This window comes from Lissotriton helveticus, chromosome 2_1 (assembly GCF_964261635.1).
Source record: "Lissotriton helveticus chromosome 2_1, aLisHel1.1, whole genome shotgun sequence".
NCBI lineage: Eukaryota > Metazoa > Chordata > Amphibia > Caudata > Salamandridae > Lissotriton > Lissotriton helveticus.
Window position 1 is genome coordinate 590,211,464 of NC_136059.1, and position 13,385 is coordinate 590,224,848.

At 44.5% G+C, this 13,385-nt stretch overlaps 1 protein-coding gene across 2 annotated transcripts in view; it reads right to left on the reverse strand.

Annotated features, from left to right (window-relative positions):
* Positions 1 to 13,385, reverse strand: part of TNPO1 (transportin 1) — a 1,741,771-nt gene that overhangs the window by 607,925 nt on the left and 1,120,461 nt on the right. For both annotated transcript variants that reach the window (XR_013607056.1, XM_078675276.1), the window contains exon 12: positions 7,224 to 7,449. Coding sequence is in view for 1 of the 2 variants with exons in the window: in XM_078675276.1 (XP_078531402.1) it covers positions 7,224 to 7,449 (226 nt within the window). In the remaining variant the exon portion in view is untranslated. The remainder of the gene's footprint in view (positions 1 to 7,223; positions 7,450 to 13,385) is intronic.

Genomic DNA, 13,385 nt, shown 5'->3' on the forward strand with positions numbered 1-13,385 from the left:
GAAAAAATTAGACATTAACATTCTTAATACTTTTTTGGAAGATAATATACCCTGCACTAAGTCAAGGGTGCAAAATCTATCGACATCAGTCCAAAAATGGCTCATAACAGCCATTGATTCATGTCTGCCTAAAACGAAGTTAAAAGGTAACAATCAGCGCCCCCCTGCTCCGTGGTTTAATGAGATTTTAAAGCAAGAAAAAAACAGATGTAAAAATGCTGAGCGCCAGTGGAGGAAGACTTATTCTTTGGAAGCTAAGAATGAATATAAAATAAAATTAACACACTATCAAACTATGTGTAGTAAAGCTAAAGCTGAATTTGTATGTACCAAAATCACAGAGGCCCTAAATCAATCTAAAACACTTTTCAAAATAGTGAAAGAACTGGCTGGCTCAAATACCTCACAAACCCCGCCAGACCTCAATAAAATACAGTGTGACCAACTAGCTACTTTCTTTGTAAATAAAGTGGATAAAATATATCAGGGCATCGAGCAAGCACAAAATGAACAAAATAAGACAAATATGGATGTTCCTAATACCTTTCCTGACAGACTGAACAATAAAACTGGCACACTAGGCCCTAGTGTCTGCGACACTCCTATTGTCACATTAGAAAACTGGCCTATGCTTAACATCGATATCGTCATTAATCTACTCAATACGATCAAATCAGGTTCACCTAAAGACCCTCTACCATGTTCAGTCCTAAAACAACTTAATAGGAAAGCTATGACCGTTATCACCGACCTTCTAAATGCATCCCTTCAGGAAGAACATGTGCCAGATGAATGGAAACATGCAATGATCCATCCGTTATTAAAGAAAGCTGATGCGGACTCAAACTTGCCTTCCAACTTCCGGCCAATTTCCCTACTGCCCATTTTTGCAAAAATATTGGAGAAACACGTTCATCGGTCTCTCACAGAATTTATAACCACACACGACTTGCTGCCTTCCCATCAATCAGGCTTTCGCTCAGGCTTCTCTACTGAGACTACCTTGCTAGGTGTAACAGAGAGCATCCGAGCCTTGATAGATAGAGGAGAAACGGTGGCACTTGTGCTCCTTGACCTCAGTGCCGCATTTGATACGGTGTCACATGCGGTACTTATGCGGACACTCCAATCTATAGGCATTCGTGGTGCTGCCATTAACTGGATTAAATCATTGTTAGAAAATCGTACAAGTCTTCTCTCAATCTGCCTGTTCAGACACCCTGACCTTCAAACACGGAGTACCGCAGGGCTCGATCTTGAGCCCGCTACTCTTTAACTTGTATATGAGCCCGCTGGCTAAAGTAGTAGAAGAGACTGGATTGCTAATGTTTTCCTATGCTGACGATTCTCAGCTTCTCTTCTCTCTTTCCTCTGCTGAAAGTGATAATCCTTCTACTTTAAAATTAGGATTGGGAAGGATTGCAGGGTGGATGCAAGAAAACTTTCTCAAACTGAACGGTGATAAGACAGAGTTAATTGTCCTGGGAAAAAATAAAGAACTTTGGGAACCCCAACATTGGCCATCCGAAATGGGTACTCCCCCGATTCCAACTACGCAGGCTCGAAATTTAGGCGTCATCGTCGATGACTCGTTGAATATGCATCAGCAAGCTGTAAAAACATCGGCCACCTGCTTTGCTATATTGAAAAGGCTTAAAAAGATCTGCTGGATGCTACCCGAACACACTAAGAAAACGGTCATCAATGCCTTAATAACATCTAGGCTTGATTATGGCAATGTGTTATATTTGGGGGCAAAAAAGGCAACGATCCGCAGACTACAAACAGTGCAAAACGCAGTGGCGAGATTGCTATTGAAAATCCCTATTTCCTCATTCACCTCCAAATATATCCGAGAGCTACATTGGCTGAGAATTGAGAACCGGATCAAATTCAAATCCCTGTGCTTTATGCATAAGATCTCCACAAAAAAAGCCCCCAAGTATCTACAAAAACTAGTGCGCCCCTATCATCCTTCTCGGACTCTGAGATCCGCAACAGCCAATCATTTTGTCATCCCTAAAATAAAACTATCACGCATGGGTGGTAAATCCTTTGCATTTCCTGGACCCTCACTTTGGAATACTATGCCACACGCATTGCGTTCTGAGGTGAGCTATATGAAATTCAGGAAAGCCTTAAAAACCTGGCTATTCAACATCTGAAAATGCCTTGCCCTGTCAACTACTACTGAATCATAAGCGCCGGGAAACCCTTGGTTGGGTAGCTGTTGCGCGATACAAGTTAAATAAAATAAAATAATAAAAAGGGGGTGGAGTCCAAATGTTCCTGAAATCCTAAGGGGAAGCATAGGATGTATTTCAGTGTCAGCCCTGAATCGAAACAACAAACATCTCTCCCGTCGCCCCAAAGGTTTTGTTAAATACATTCTCAGTAATCTGTCCACTACTAAATTCATATATGCTGCTACGCTTGATTTGAAAACCTCTGTTGACTGGGTAGGAGTGTTCTGATTAACTCAGATACTCTGTCCATCACCACCCCCTTTTGAAATTATTTTGGCCACCACAAGTGTGGAAGGGTATGCTCAGACGTGAGTCCCTTGCTCACTGCACCATCAGGATTCAAGCAAGCCGGGCCGAAGACGGCTGTAATGCCAGAAACCGGTCCCCGGAAGCTTGTTTCCTTTCCAGTGAAGAATTGGCTTGGTAGTTTGGTCTGCCCTGTTCCCATGATGCACTGGGCCAGGGACAGACTAATTTGCATATAGCCAGGTTCTGAACTGGGATGGTGCAGTGAGCTAAAAAACGGTGATGGATCAAGCCCTGATCTGTTGACTGGGTAGGAGTGTTCTGATTAACTCAGATACTCTGTCCATCACCACCCCCTTTTGAAATTATTTTGGCCACCACAAGTGTGGAAGGGTATGCTCAGACGTGAGTCCCTTGCTCACTGCACCATCAGGATTCAAGCAAGCCGGGCCGAAGACGGCTGTAATGCCAGAAACCGGTCCCCGGAAGCTTGTTTCCTTTCCAGTGAAGAATTGGCTTGGTAGTTTGGTCTGCCCTGTTCCCATGATGCACTGGGCCAGGGACAGACTAATTTGCATATAGCCAGGTTCTGAACTGGGATGGTGCAGTGAGCTAAAAAACGGTGATGGATCAAGCCCTGATCTGTTGACTGGGTAGGAGTGTTCTGATTAACTCAGATACTCTGTCCATCACCACCCCCTTTTGAAATTATTTTGGCCACCACAAGTGTGGAAGGGTATGCTTAGACGTGAGTCCCTTGCTCACTGCACCATCAGGATTCAAGCAAGCCGGGCCGAAGACGGCTGTAATGCCAGAAACCGGTCCCCGGAAGCTTGTTTCCTTTCCAGTGAAGAATTGGCTTGGTAGTTTGGTCTGCCCTGTTCCCATGATGCACTGGGCCAGGGACAGACTAATTTGCATATAGCCAGGTTCTGAACTGGGATGGTGCAGTGAGCTAAAAAACGGTGATGGATCAAGCCCTGATCTGTTGACTGGGTAGGAGTGTTCTGATTAACTCAGATACTCTGTCCATCACCACCCCCTTTTGAAATTCCGTTGCCAATCTGTCAGCATTGAGAGATTCATACAGGGTCATTTGAAGCTCCTTTTTACTAACGGTTGGCGAGCCTTCCGGGTTTTCAAATAATTGTTGGTAGGCTACTTTCCATATATGAGATTCCACGGTTTCCAGCCATGGAATACTCTTGCCTTTTTCACTTGCGAGACAGTCTCCAATAATATCTTTAGTGAGATTTGCCTGGGTATTCCTCCATAGTGAGAGCCATAAAAGTGGAGGCCTGGCATATATACAATCCTCAATATAGGGGATATTCAATTCACTAAGGGAAATAAATTTAGATGAGTAAATGGGAACAGCGAATACTGTTCTGTAAAAAACGGGTTTCTTACACTTGAATTAAATTACACTCATTAATGCCCCATACCTCTGCCCCGTATGTGGCTGTTGGTCTACACTGTATTTTAAAAATCTGCAGAAGAGGGAGAAAGGCTCCTCCCTTCCTTAACTGTGGCAAGCTAAGTAGCGAGTTAACCGCACTTGATAATTTATGGCTGCTCTGTGTATAATGTTCAGTCCTTAAACCAATATCTTTAAACGTTATTCACAGATATGAGAAAGTGCAAGTGCATTTTATGGAGGCTTCCCCCACCTTGAGTGTTTCCAGGTTCAATTTATTTGGTCCACTGGTCATTATGTAAGACTTATTACAATCAGCGTGTACATCCAGGGATTTGATCAAATTTTCAAATCCGTACAATAACGGTCGTAAGGCCTGTGGGGAACGTGCCATTAAAACTGCATCTGCATACAGCAGCGAGGGAAAGAAGGAGCCCTTAACTTTGGGCACATCAGGGGTGGTAGTAAGTAAAAATGGGTGAAGATCATGTATGTATAAAATAAATAAAAGTGGAGCTAAAACGCCTTACTCCCCTAAAAATTCCAAGCGCCCTGGACACCGTCCCTTCAGTATTTTTTCTCTAACACCATCAATCAGTCTTCACAGTAGAGGACATTGAGATGTCGCAGGTCTAAAACGGAAGACAGCCATTCTTCTTTGACCCCAGGAAGTAGCAGGAATAGCAACCACAACCCACTTCTAATGCAGGTGTTCAATAGCCCCCTTGGCCAAAAAGGTGCGCACTTCCTGGCGTAAGGAAGACAGTTGTTCTGGGGATGGTGGAAGTGCGGCTGAACAACCAGGAAGGGTAGGGAATAACTCTTCTGTACAATTTGGAGGATCCACCTGTCTGATGTTCTGGTCTACCAAACTGGTAAGAAGCAATGGATCCTGCTGCTGTGCTCCACTAAGGGCAAATAAAAGGGGTTTGTAGGTGGGTGGGGGTTGTAGGTGGGGTTGACTGGCGTGGTCTTCCTGACCAAGGGCCAGTGGGTGCCATGGCCTCAACCATGAACGGGCTGGGCACCCTGCTAGGGTTGAAGCAGCTACCTGTACAGGGATTCTCTGCCTAAATTGTGGTAAGGAATGAAAAGGTCGATGCGGTTGCCGTGACAGAGAAGACAGGCCAAAGAGCATGCTGTGGGCCTGTGCTCTTTGAAGTTCAAGGGTGGATGTCCCAACAATGAGAGGTTCCATCAAGTGGCATCTACATAAGGGATGAGTGGGCATCGCCGCATGGCAGCAGATTGAGAGGCTAGTGCAAACTGATCATCTGATAGTCTGCTCTGTGGTGTCCAGTCCACAGCAAATCATAAAACTGGCAGCATCACAACCATTCTGAATGGTTTGGGATAGTATGGGGAGAAGATCTTCGGGTATACCTGGGAGGATCTGAGCAACTGAATCCTATAGGGCGCTGGAGTATTTGCCCAGCAGGCAGCTAGCATTCTGAGACCGGAGGGACAAACTTGTAGAGGAGAATAACCTCATCCTGAAGATCACTACCCCTAAAAAGTCCTATCTGGGGAAGTAGTCAGGAAAGTGTTAGGGATCGTCCCAACTAGTAGAAGCTTGCATCACTAACTTTCAAGAGAGGCGTGCGGAGACAATGAGACCGGGTCATCTGGAGCAGGGTGGGGGTGCATCACTATCGGTCTTTTTACTGGAGGGCCAGAACAAAGTTTCAACCAGAGTGTTGGTCGCTGCCTTTATTTAAGGCAGCAGGCGATCAGCACTGGTCTGCCCCAGCTGAAGGAGTTCAATAGGGAACTTAGATGTGACCTCTAAAGTTGGTAGTCGTAGGTCAAGAACTCCAGCTGCCCCCCACATGGCTATAGCAAGGAAGGCACTGTCTTCCGTGGCAGGGCCTGGAGGAAAGATGAGGACAAATCAGGAGACGTGCCAGGCCGCTGGTATCCTTGACATCATCATACTAGTTTTAGTTTAGTTGGCCAATGTTATCACCAGCATCATATTCTTTATGGGAATCTGTGATGAACAGCGAATGTGATGTGCGGTCCCTGTCTAGAGGAACGAGACGAAACGGTTCGAGGGCACAAGTCTGTGGTTCGTCAGAAACCGAACTTTGCCCCTGCTGTAAAAGCACCAACTCTAAGTTGGTGAGCACTATACGGACCTCCTTCCAGGGCATTAATGAAGTGGGCATTGGCATTGATGTCCAAGAAAGTAGCTTTGGTCGTGGAGCTGGAATGGGTGCAGGAAGAGGCCCAGTGACTGGTTCGAAAGGCCCAATTGGTGCGGAGGGTATATCACCAGCCGTATCCCAGATGGAGAGCATCTCAGTTCCAATGGGCCCATAGGCGTGCTAGAGGCAGACCGAAGGAATCTGAAAAGTCGAAATATGACTTTGCAGAATGCTTGGATCTGTTTCAGTGGCACAAACAGCCCAGTAATCTCAGGGTCTGCCAGGACAAGTTGTGGGATGGGCCACGACATAGACCAGCTTCAGGAGCAAGATCGAGAAATGGGACCACCTTCTAAGCTGTTTGAGAGAGGCAAGAAGGGGTAGAGTCTTATTTGGATTTTTATATTTTAATCTTCAACTTACCCAAAGATATGGAGTGCGAAGCCGGTTGACCTTAGAATAGACTCCTGCAGCTCAGACCGGGAATAGGACCAAGACAGACCAAAATGGAGTCTTCCGATGCCTTAAACGTACAGCTTCACCTCATGTCTCATATAGCTTTCGAGTTAATCGATATGCAGTCATTGCAGGTCTTTGAGTCATGGCTCAACCTCAGGTAATACAGGCTTTCCTGATGAAAATCTGTCACAGACATTTGATTGCGACAACCAATACAGGGTTTGAATTCATTAATGGGGGGGGAGGTGACATTTCCACTGCACACAGTAAAATCTTGGTTGAAAAACTGCCTCAAAGAGACGAAACATGCCTGGTGGTGCAGAACAAAAGGACTGATGTCAGTGTGTAGAGTGGCACCCATATTGGGCACCGCATGTCACTACTGGAGTGTGACTGCGTCAGAGCATAGCCATACGGCACCACCTCCTATTAAGCAGTGGTACTGCTCAAAAGATCCCAGATCCCGTCATATGCTTGTGGAATATTCAAAATGTGAGGGATCTGCTGTTAGAAATCTCCATCATAAATAAATATTTAGAACAAGTAAGGTTTTTCTATATAGCACAGCCATCTGAAGGTCAACGATTTGAAAACAAATAACATTTTTTAATAAAAATTAATCACGGACATTTGACAAATGACATGGTTACTGCTGTTTGCTTGTTGCAAAATTCAAAACTAAACAACCTGAATTAGGTTACAACATACCTGCAGGCAGCTTCCTGTACTCTCTTGTTGCCGTCTAGAATACGTTTAAGCAGCTCTGTCATTAATGGCTTTAGATATGTATCAGGGGGTTGACTAACAACCCAGTGTGCATAGCGGCTTAAAGTCCAGCATGTAATGGAACGCACAAGAGCCTTTTTATCAGCCAGGCACTGAATTAGGTGTGGAATGAGCTCAGGCAGGTATGTAATCATGCCCTGCATGCATCCTGTGAAAAAGAACAAACCATGTTAGCCCAGAGGAATATGCATTTTTATTTTTGAAAATGACAGGCTTATGGACATTTATGTTCTGTACGCCAAATGATAAAACAGTCCATAGGCAAATTACATCCAAGCCTAGCTCTTATTGGATTATTCTATAACCCCTGAATACATGACCTTACCTCTACAATTAAGAATGTGGAACCTACAAGCATCATATTAAGTTTAAAACTGAAAATGGCACTTCGCTATGCCATGATATTGACCGGGCACAAAGTAGTGGTGAATGTAGTGATTTGTAGAGAGAAATGAGCTGTCAAGTAAGCAATATGGGTACATATCACACCTTCTTAACTATATTGCACCATTTTAAACGGTGCTAGGAGCTGTTTGGATAATAAAGGCAAGCAATGACAAAACACATCTGTAACCCTGCTCCTCAATTGTGGGTAGCTTTATTACAGTGCCAAATATAAAAAGCTGTACCCCTGGTAAAATACTGGAAGAACATTTTATTTCCCTACAGTAATGCTCCTTCTAGTGCATACGGTAACCATAGATTCCTCACCTTTTGAATATCTCAAGTGCCAGACTAGATCTGGAAAACGTAAACAGTGCTTCGGTGCAGCTCCGCGTTGGCTACGTGCCACCCAGGAAGTGACAAAGTAGAGACGCATATAAGCACCATCCCTGCATGCTGACATCAGTTTGTTGTCTGTGTGCTGAGCTCAAACTTAAAAAAAATATATATTTTTTAAATGTTAGCACAGCTGCTCCTTAGAATGTGGAGGTGGAAGGACAGTGAGTAAGGTGCTGTTCGAGAGAGCATCAACCAGAGAGAGTGTTGGCAAAGGTAAGTAACTTGATGGATACTACTAACCACAGATTTCTCACCTTTTGAATAAATAATAGAACAGAGCTTTAGAAAGTTGGACGGTCTTTGGAGTGGGCTTAAAGTCCTGCAAAAGAGAGGGGGTGTAGTCTCCTTCACACAAGACCTGGCTATCAAGACAGTAGTGTATTGTGAACGTATGTAGTCTGACTAATGTCAGGAGCAGGCAACCCTTGTGCAAATGTCTTGTAGCAGCTTTGGGCCTGGTGGAAAGGCCTCCCAAGACATTCAGAGGGCTGCTTTTTCGTCAGTGTATGGCAGAGCTTGAAGTAACGGACTATCCACCTTAGGGTCCTCTTGCTTTGCCTTCTGTTTCACTTGGATACATAATGAAAAGCTGATCTTTTATCTGATGGTCTTTAGGACAGCCGACAGAATAGCTTAACGGTGATTAGGTTGAGCAAACAATGCTGGCAAAGTGATCGACTAACCAACATGGAAAAGTTACATGACTTTAGGAATGAAAGCTGCCCAAATTCTTAGCATCAACCTGTCTGGAAATAACGTGCAGTAGGGTAGTTATACGGACAGCACCTGCAGTTCACTCTTGAGGAGTGTAGCTATAATGGCAATACATTTTCGATGTCAGGAGCCTCAAGGAGAAACTGTGCATAGGCTCAAAGGGTGTGCACATCATGCATGTCAAAAGCAAGTTGAGGTCCTATTGCTGTATAACAAATGGTTTGGGAATAAACATGATAAACCTTTGATTTATTTATTTTTATATAGCACAAACATGACCCTTTCGGGTATCAGAGTGCTGTACAACATGGTGGAAAACAGATACGCAATATACAAGTGACCCTTTCAGTTACTAAAGCGCTGCAGATCAGGAAAAATAAACATATAAAAATTATCCTTTCGGAAACCAAAGCACTTTACAACCGGAAAAGCAAACATAGCAATATACAAATGCAGGAGAACAGCCAAAGTGAGTATAAGTGTAAGCAAATAACATTATACAATGAAACGCATCATGCAAGGACAGCTGATCTAGTAAAAAGAAAATGGTCAAGAAATGAGGGCCGACAAGTAACATTTTACTGAATCACCAGCAAGGTCTTGCTGGTCCTAATTAAGGGCAAACAAAAGGACATCTTAAAGTTTAGATCAGTAATCCAGACCGATTTATCACAGTGCCCAAGGTAGATGGACTTTGTAAAACAGCATCTGCAGCAGGGATAACCTAAGTTGGCAAATTAAATGCATTTAACTGCCGCTATTCAATCTACACCCATGGAGGTGTAGGTTGTTTAGAAACGGGAGAAGGGCCCGCACTTCTGCTGAGACAGGAGGTCCTCTCAAAGTGACAGCCATATTGGAGGGGGAAATATTCAGGGCAAGAATTTCTAGGTATCATACTATTCTAGCCCAGTTAGGGACAATTATTGTGATGTGGCCTCTGTCCTTTAGTACATGAGGCAAGAATGTTAGTGGAGGTTATGCATACAGTAGTTCTGGGTTCCATTTCGGCCAAAATGTATCTCCTAGCATGTGCCTTACAGGAAACTTCAACATGAAAATGCGTGTTCTCAACAGTGGCCAATGGGTCTTTTCAGGGGTATCTCCATTGACTGACGAAGCCATGCACCACCTTGAGGTGGAAATGCCACTCATCTGGCAGCAACACCTGCTCTGCTCGTCTGCACTGTCAACCAGAACCCCGCTAGATTGTGGGCGACCAGAAAGATTTTCTGTTGCTTAAGTCACTTCCAGTAAAGCCTTCAAGCACAGGGGCAAGAACCCCACAATGCCCTGCTTGCTGGAATACTACATAGTGGTAGTGGTCTCCATGAAAATATGAATCAGCCTCATCTTGACAGACTACAGGAAAACTCTTAGGTCAGGTTGCAATAGAGTGATCTTAACACTAGAGACCAAGGACGTCTGATCCCTAACTCTCCTAGATGGCCCCTAAACTGAGTAGGGCATATCTTTGATCACCATGAGCTGTGGGTGTGAGAGGCAGAGTAGCCTGCCGCAGGTCAGGTGGGTAGCAGTCCTACTGATGATTCTGAGCTCCAAGAATAATATGGTGTCAGAAAGTCTGCCTTGATGTTTAGCCCACTGGGACCTAGACGCATAACCCAAATGATGTAAAGAGGATGGCAGTTGTGTGAAGGTGGTCCACAACTGCCACCAGCAAATGCATCTTCAGGAGCTAGTCATCAAGATACAAGTCCTCTGAAGAGGGGCAGCCAATGAAGATGGGCAGCTACCAATGAAGATGGGCAGTTACCACCGCCATTGCTTTTGTGAACACTCTAGGGGTTGAGTTAAGGCTGAAGGGAAGCATAGCAAACTAAGTGGTTTTTTTCCATGTTGAACTACAAGTAACACCAGTGAGGCTGCAAAGCAGGCATATGAAAATATGCATCCTGAAAGTCCATGGACACCATGTAGTCTTCTGCAAAAGGTATTAGCAAGGGTTATTTGGCTGCATTGTCAGCACTCCCTTGTCTACCAGATCAGTCACCCTTTTAAAATTCCCTAAGCGTTTTTTTAAAAAGATTGACACATATGTATCCTCCAACTTTGTTGTGCCTTAATGGGAACTTAATTTGGTTTCGGCTTTCTTATGGGGACTCTGTTTTAGCCCCTGCACAACTGTTCTTTAAAGGATGTTAACTTTCAAAGCTGTTTTTTGGTGGCTATTACTTCAGCCAGGTGGGTGAGAGAGTCAAAAGCTCCTAGTTCGTGTCCACCCTTTACTTGTTTCTTCAATGAAAAGTTGGCATTGTGAACCACGGCGGACGTCTTGCCAAAAGTGGTGACTTCCTTTCATTTGGGCAGTTTATAACACTCCCATGTTTGAACCCCTCTCCATCCTGCTAAGGAGGAGAAGCAGTTGCATATGTTGGATTCTAAGAGGGGGGTAACTACTACTTGGATCGTACTAAGGACATACGATTGGATGACCAGCTCTACGTTGGGTATTGTGCGGGCATGAAGGGGTAGGAGTAGCCATCAGAAGAAAAGTTAACTGCGGAAACAATCTTTCTGGTGGATACTCTATGCACCTGCAGATTCCTCACCAACCTGCTCCGCTACCCGTTTGAAGGATGTGTTATAGGGAAAGTTAATAAGATCCCAAATCTATTTAGGTACTGCTCTAATCTTGGAATTCAATCCATATATGTACCCTGAAAGTTAGGAAACAATGGATGGAAACTTTAGTCATTAAGACGGGGTGGGCGCTAAATCGCTTCAAGTGACGTCATATGACACCACTTCCAGCTTTGAAACATAGCAGCACCCCCTACAAGCGACATAAGAGCTTTGAAGTTTCTGGTTCCAGTCTGATGCCTAGGATAATTCTATAGGTGAGGAATATGCATGTAGAATAACCACCAAAAAGATAGTTACCACAGGTAACTAACTTATTCATTCAGTTTGTAAAAGTTGCATTTGACTCAGATGAAAGTATCTCACCTTTTCGCATAATCAAGATTACCTCCATTTCTAGGACATACCAGAAATGAATAAGACTAGAGAGGGTGTTTCATGGTCTAATACCAGTTGCTGAGTAGACCTCCATCTAAGCAACACTGGCTAGAGCAGCAGAAATGGACAAACTCCTGTTCAGTTCATCAGGGGTTTTCCTTCCCACATCCTGAGCTTGGCCAGAGGCATCTGGAAAATATCTTTTAATGACTCAACATTTTCATCCTTCTTCCAGAGTCCGCAGGTCCTAGCCGTCTGCCGTTTACCAGTACATCAGCCAATTCCACACTTCTTCAAAAGAGAGAAAGTGCAATGTTGCAATGTTCCCATGGTGAGCTTAGAAGAGAACCCTGTAATTCACACCCCAGGCTCGTTTTCCAGTAAGAGTGGGAACTGAATTAAAGTAGCGGGCAGTTTGGCAACACAATCTTTAAAATTAAGAAGGTGCACAATTATTCTCAAAGGGTGGGGTCCTGGTTTCAGACGAGAGCACCAGCGATATACATGCCTCTTAGACTGAAATGTAAGTTAACAAACTTTTAGGTTTAAGTAATTCTGTAGTATGACTATAGTGAGAATGCAAAATGTGGCCTTGGCCCATTCTGGAATTTCCACTACAGGCTACATCAGTTCGATATCCCTCAGTAGTACCTCAAGTCTCCTGCATTTGGGAAGTATAGTTAGAGGAGAGGGAAGTGAGACAAAGAGATGGGGAAGTGAGCTGATAAGCTGCAGGTCCGAATCGGCAAACTCCAGGGACCTCTCCCCCAGCATACTCGGTTGGAACTACCAAGGTGAATCACGTCTCAGCTCTTAAGACCTGTGAACCATTCTTTCTCTCCCTCTCCTCACTGGGTTTCTCCTTAGTGGTTGGCTCTGTCAAAGTAAATCAGTCTAACTGATCGAGAGGGAGTGACATCAAGGAGGAAAAAAGAGGCAGGGAAGGGAAGAATGAGACCTCTGTTTCAGTAGCACAGACTAGGGGGCAGATGTACGACCATTGGATTTAGCGCCTCAGCAAATTGTGAGGCGCTAAATCAAATGTACAACAGTGTCGGAGAAACTGTTAGCTATTCCCAATGGGGTCGCAAAACGCGAGGCTCATCAATATACATGAGCCACTCGCAATTTGCGACCCCATTGGGAATAGCCAGCCTCACAGGGATGGTGGCCTGCTGGGGTCAGCAGACCACCATGTCTGTGACAGCTTTTCAATAAAGCAGTTTTTTCTTTTTTTAAATGCAGCCAATTTTCCTTAAAGGAAAACCGGATGCATTTAAAAAAGAAAAAATGAAAGTTTTCGTTACATTTTTTAAGGGGAGGTTGTGGTCCCTGGGACCACTGCCTGCCCTTAAAAAATATTTCCGCCTGCATTCCCAAAGGGGAAGGGGTCCCCTGGGGACCCTTCCAGTTTGCAAGTGCTTTACCATCCTTCTGAGAAGGGTGGTAAACTGCGACTGTTTTGAGACTGCAATTCCGGTCGCAAAAGAGTCATACATACCTGGAGGACTCGCTATTAGGAAGGGATGCCCTCGGACCGCCCCTTCCTAATAGTGACTCGCTATTCCAATTTTGCGACTCGCAAAATAGGAATAGTACATGGCC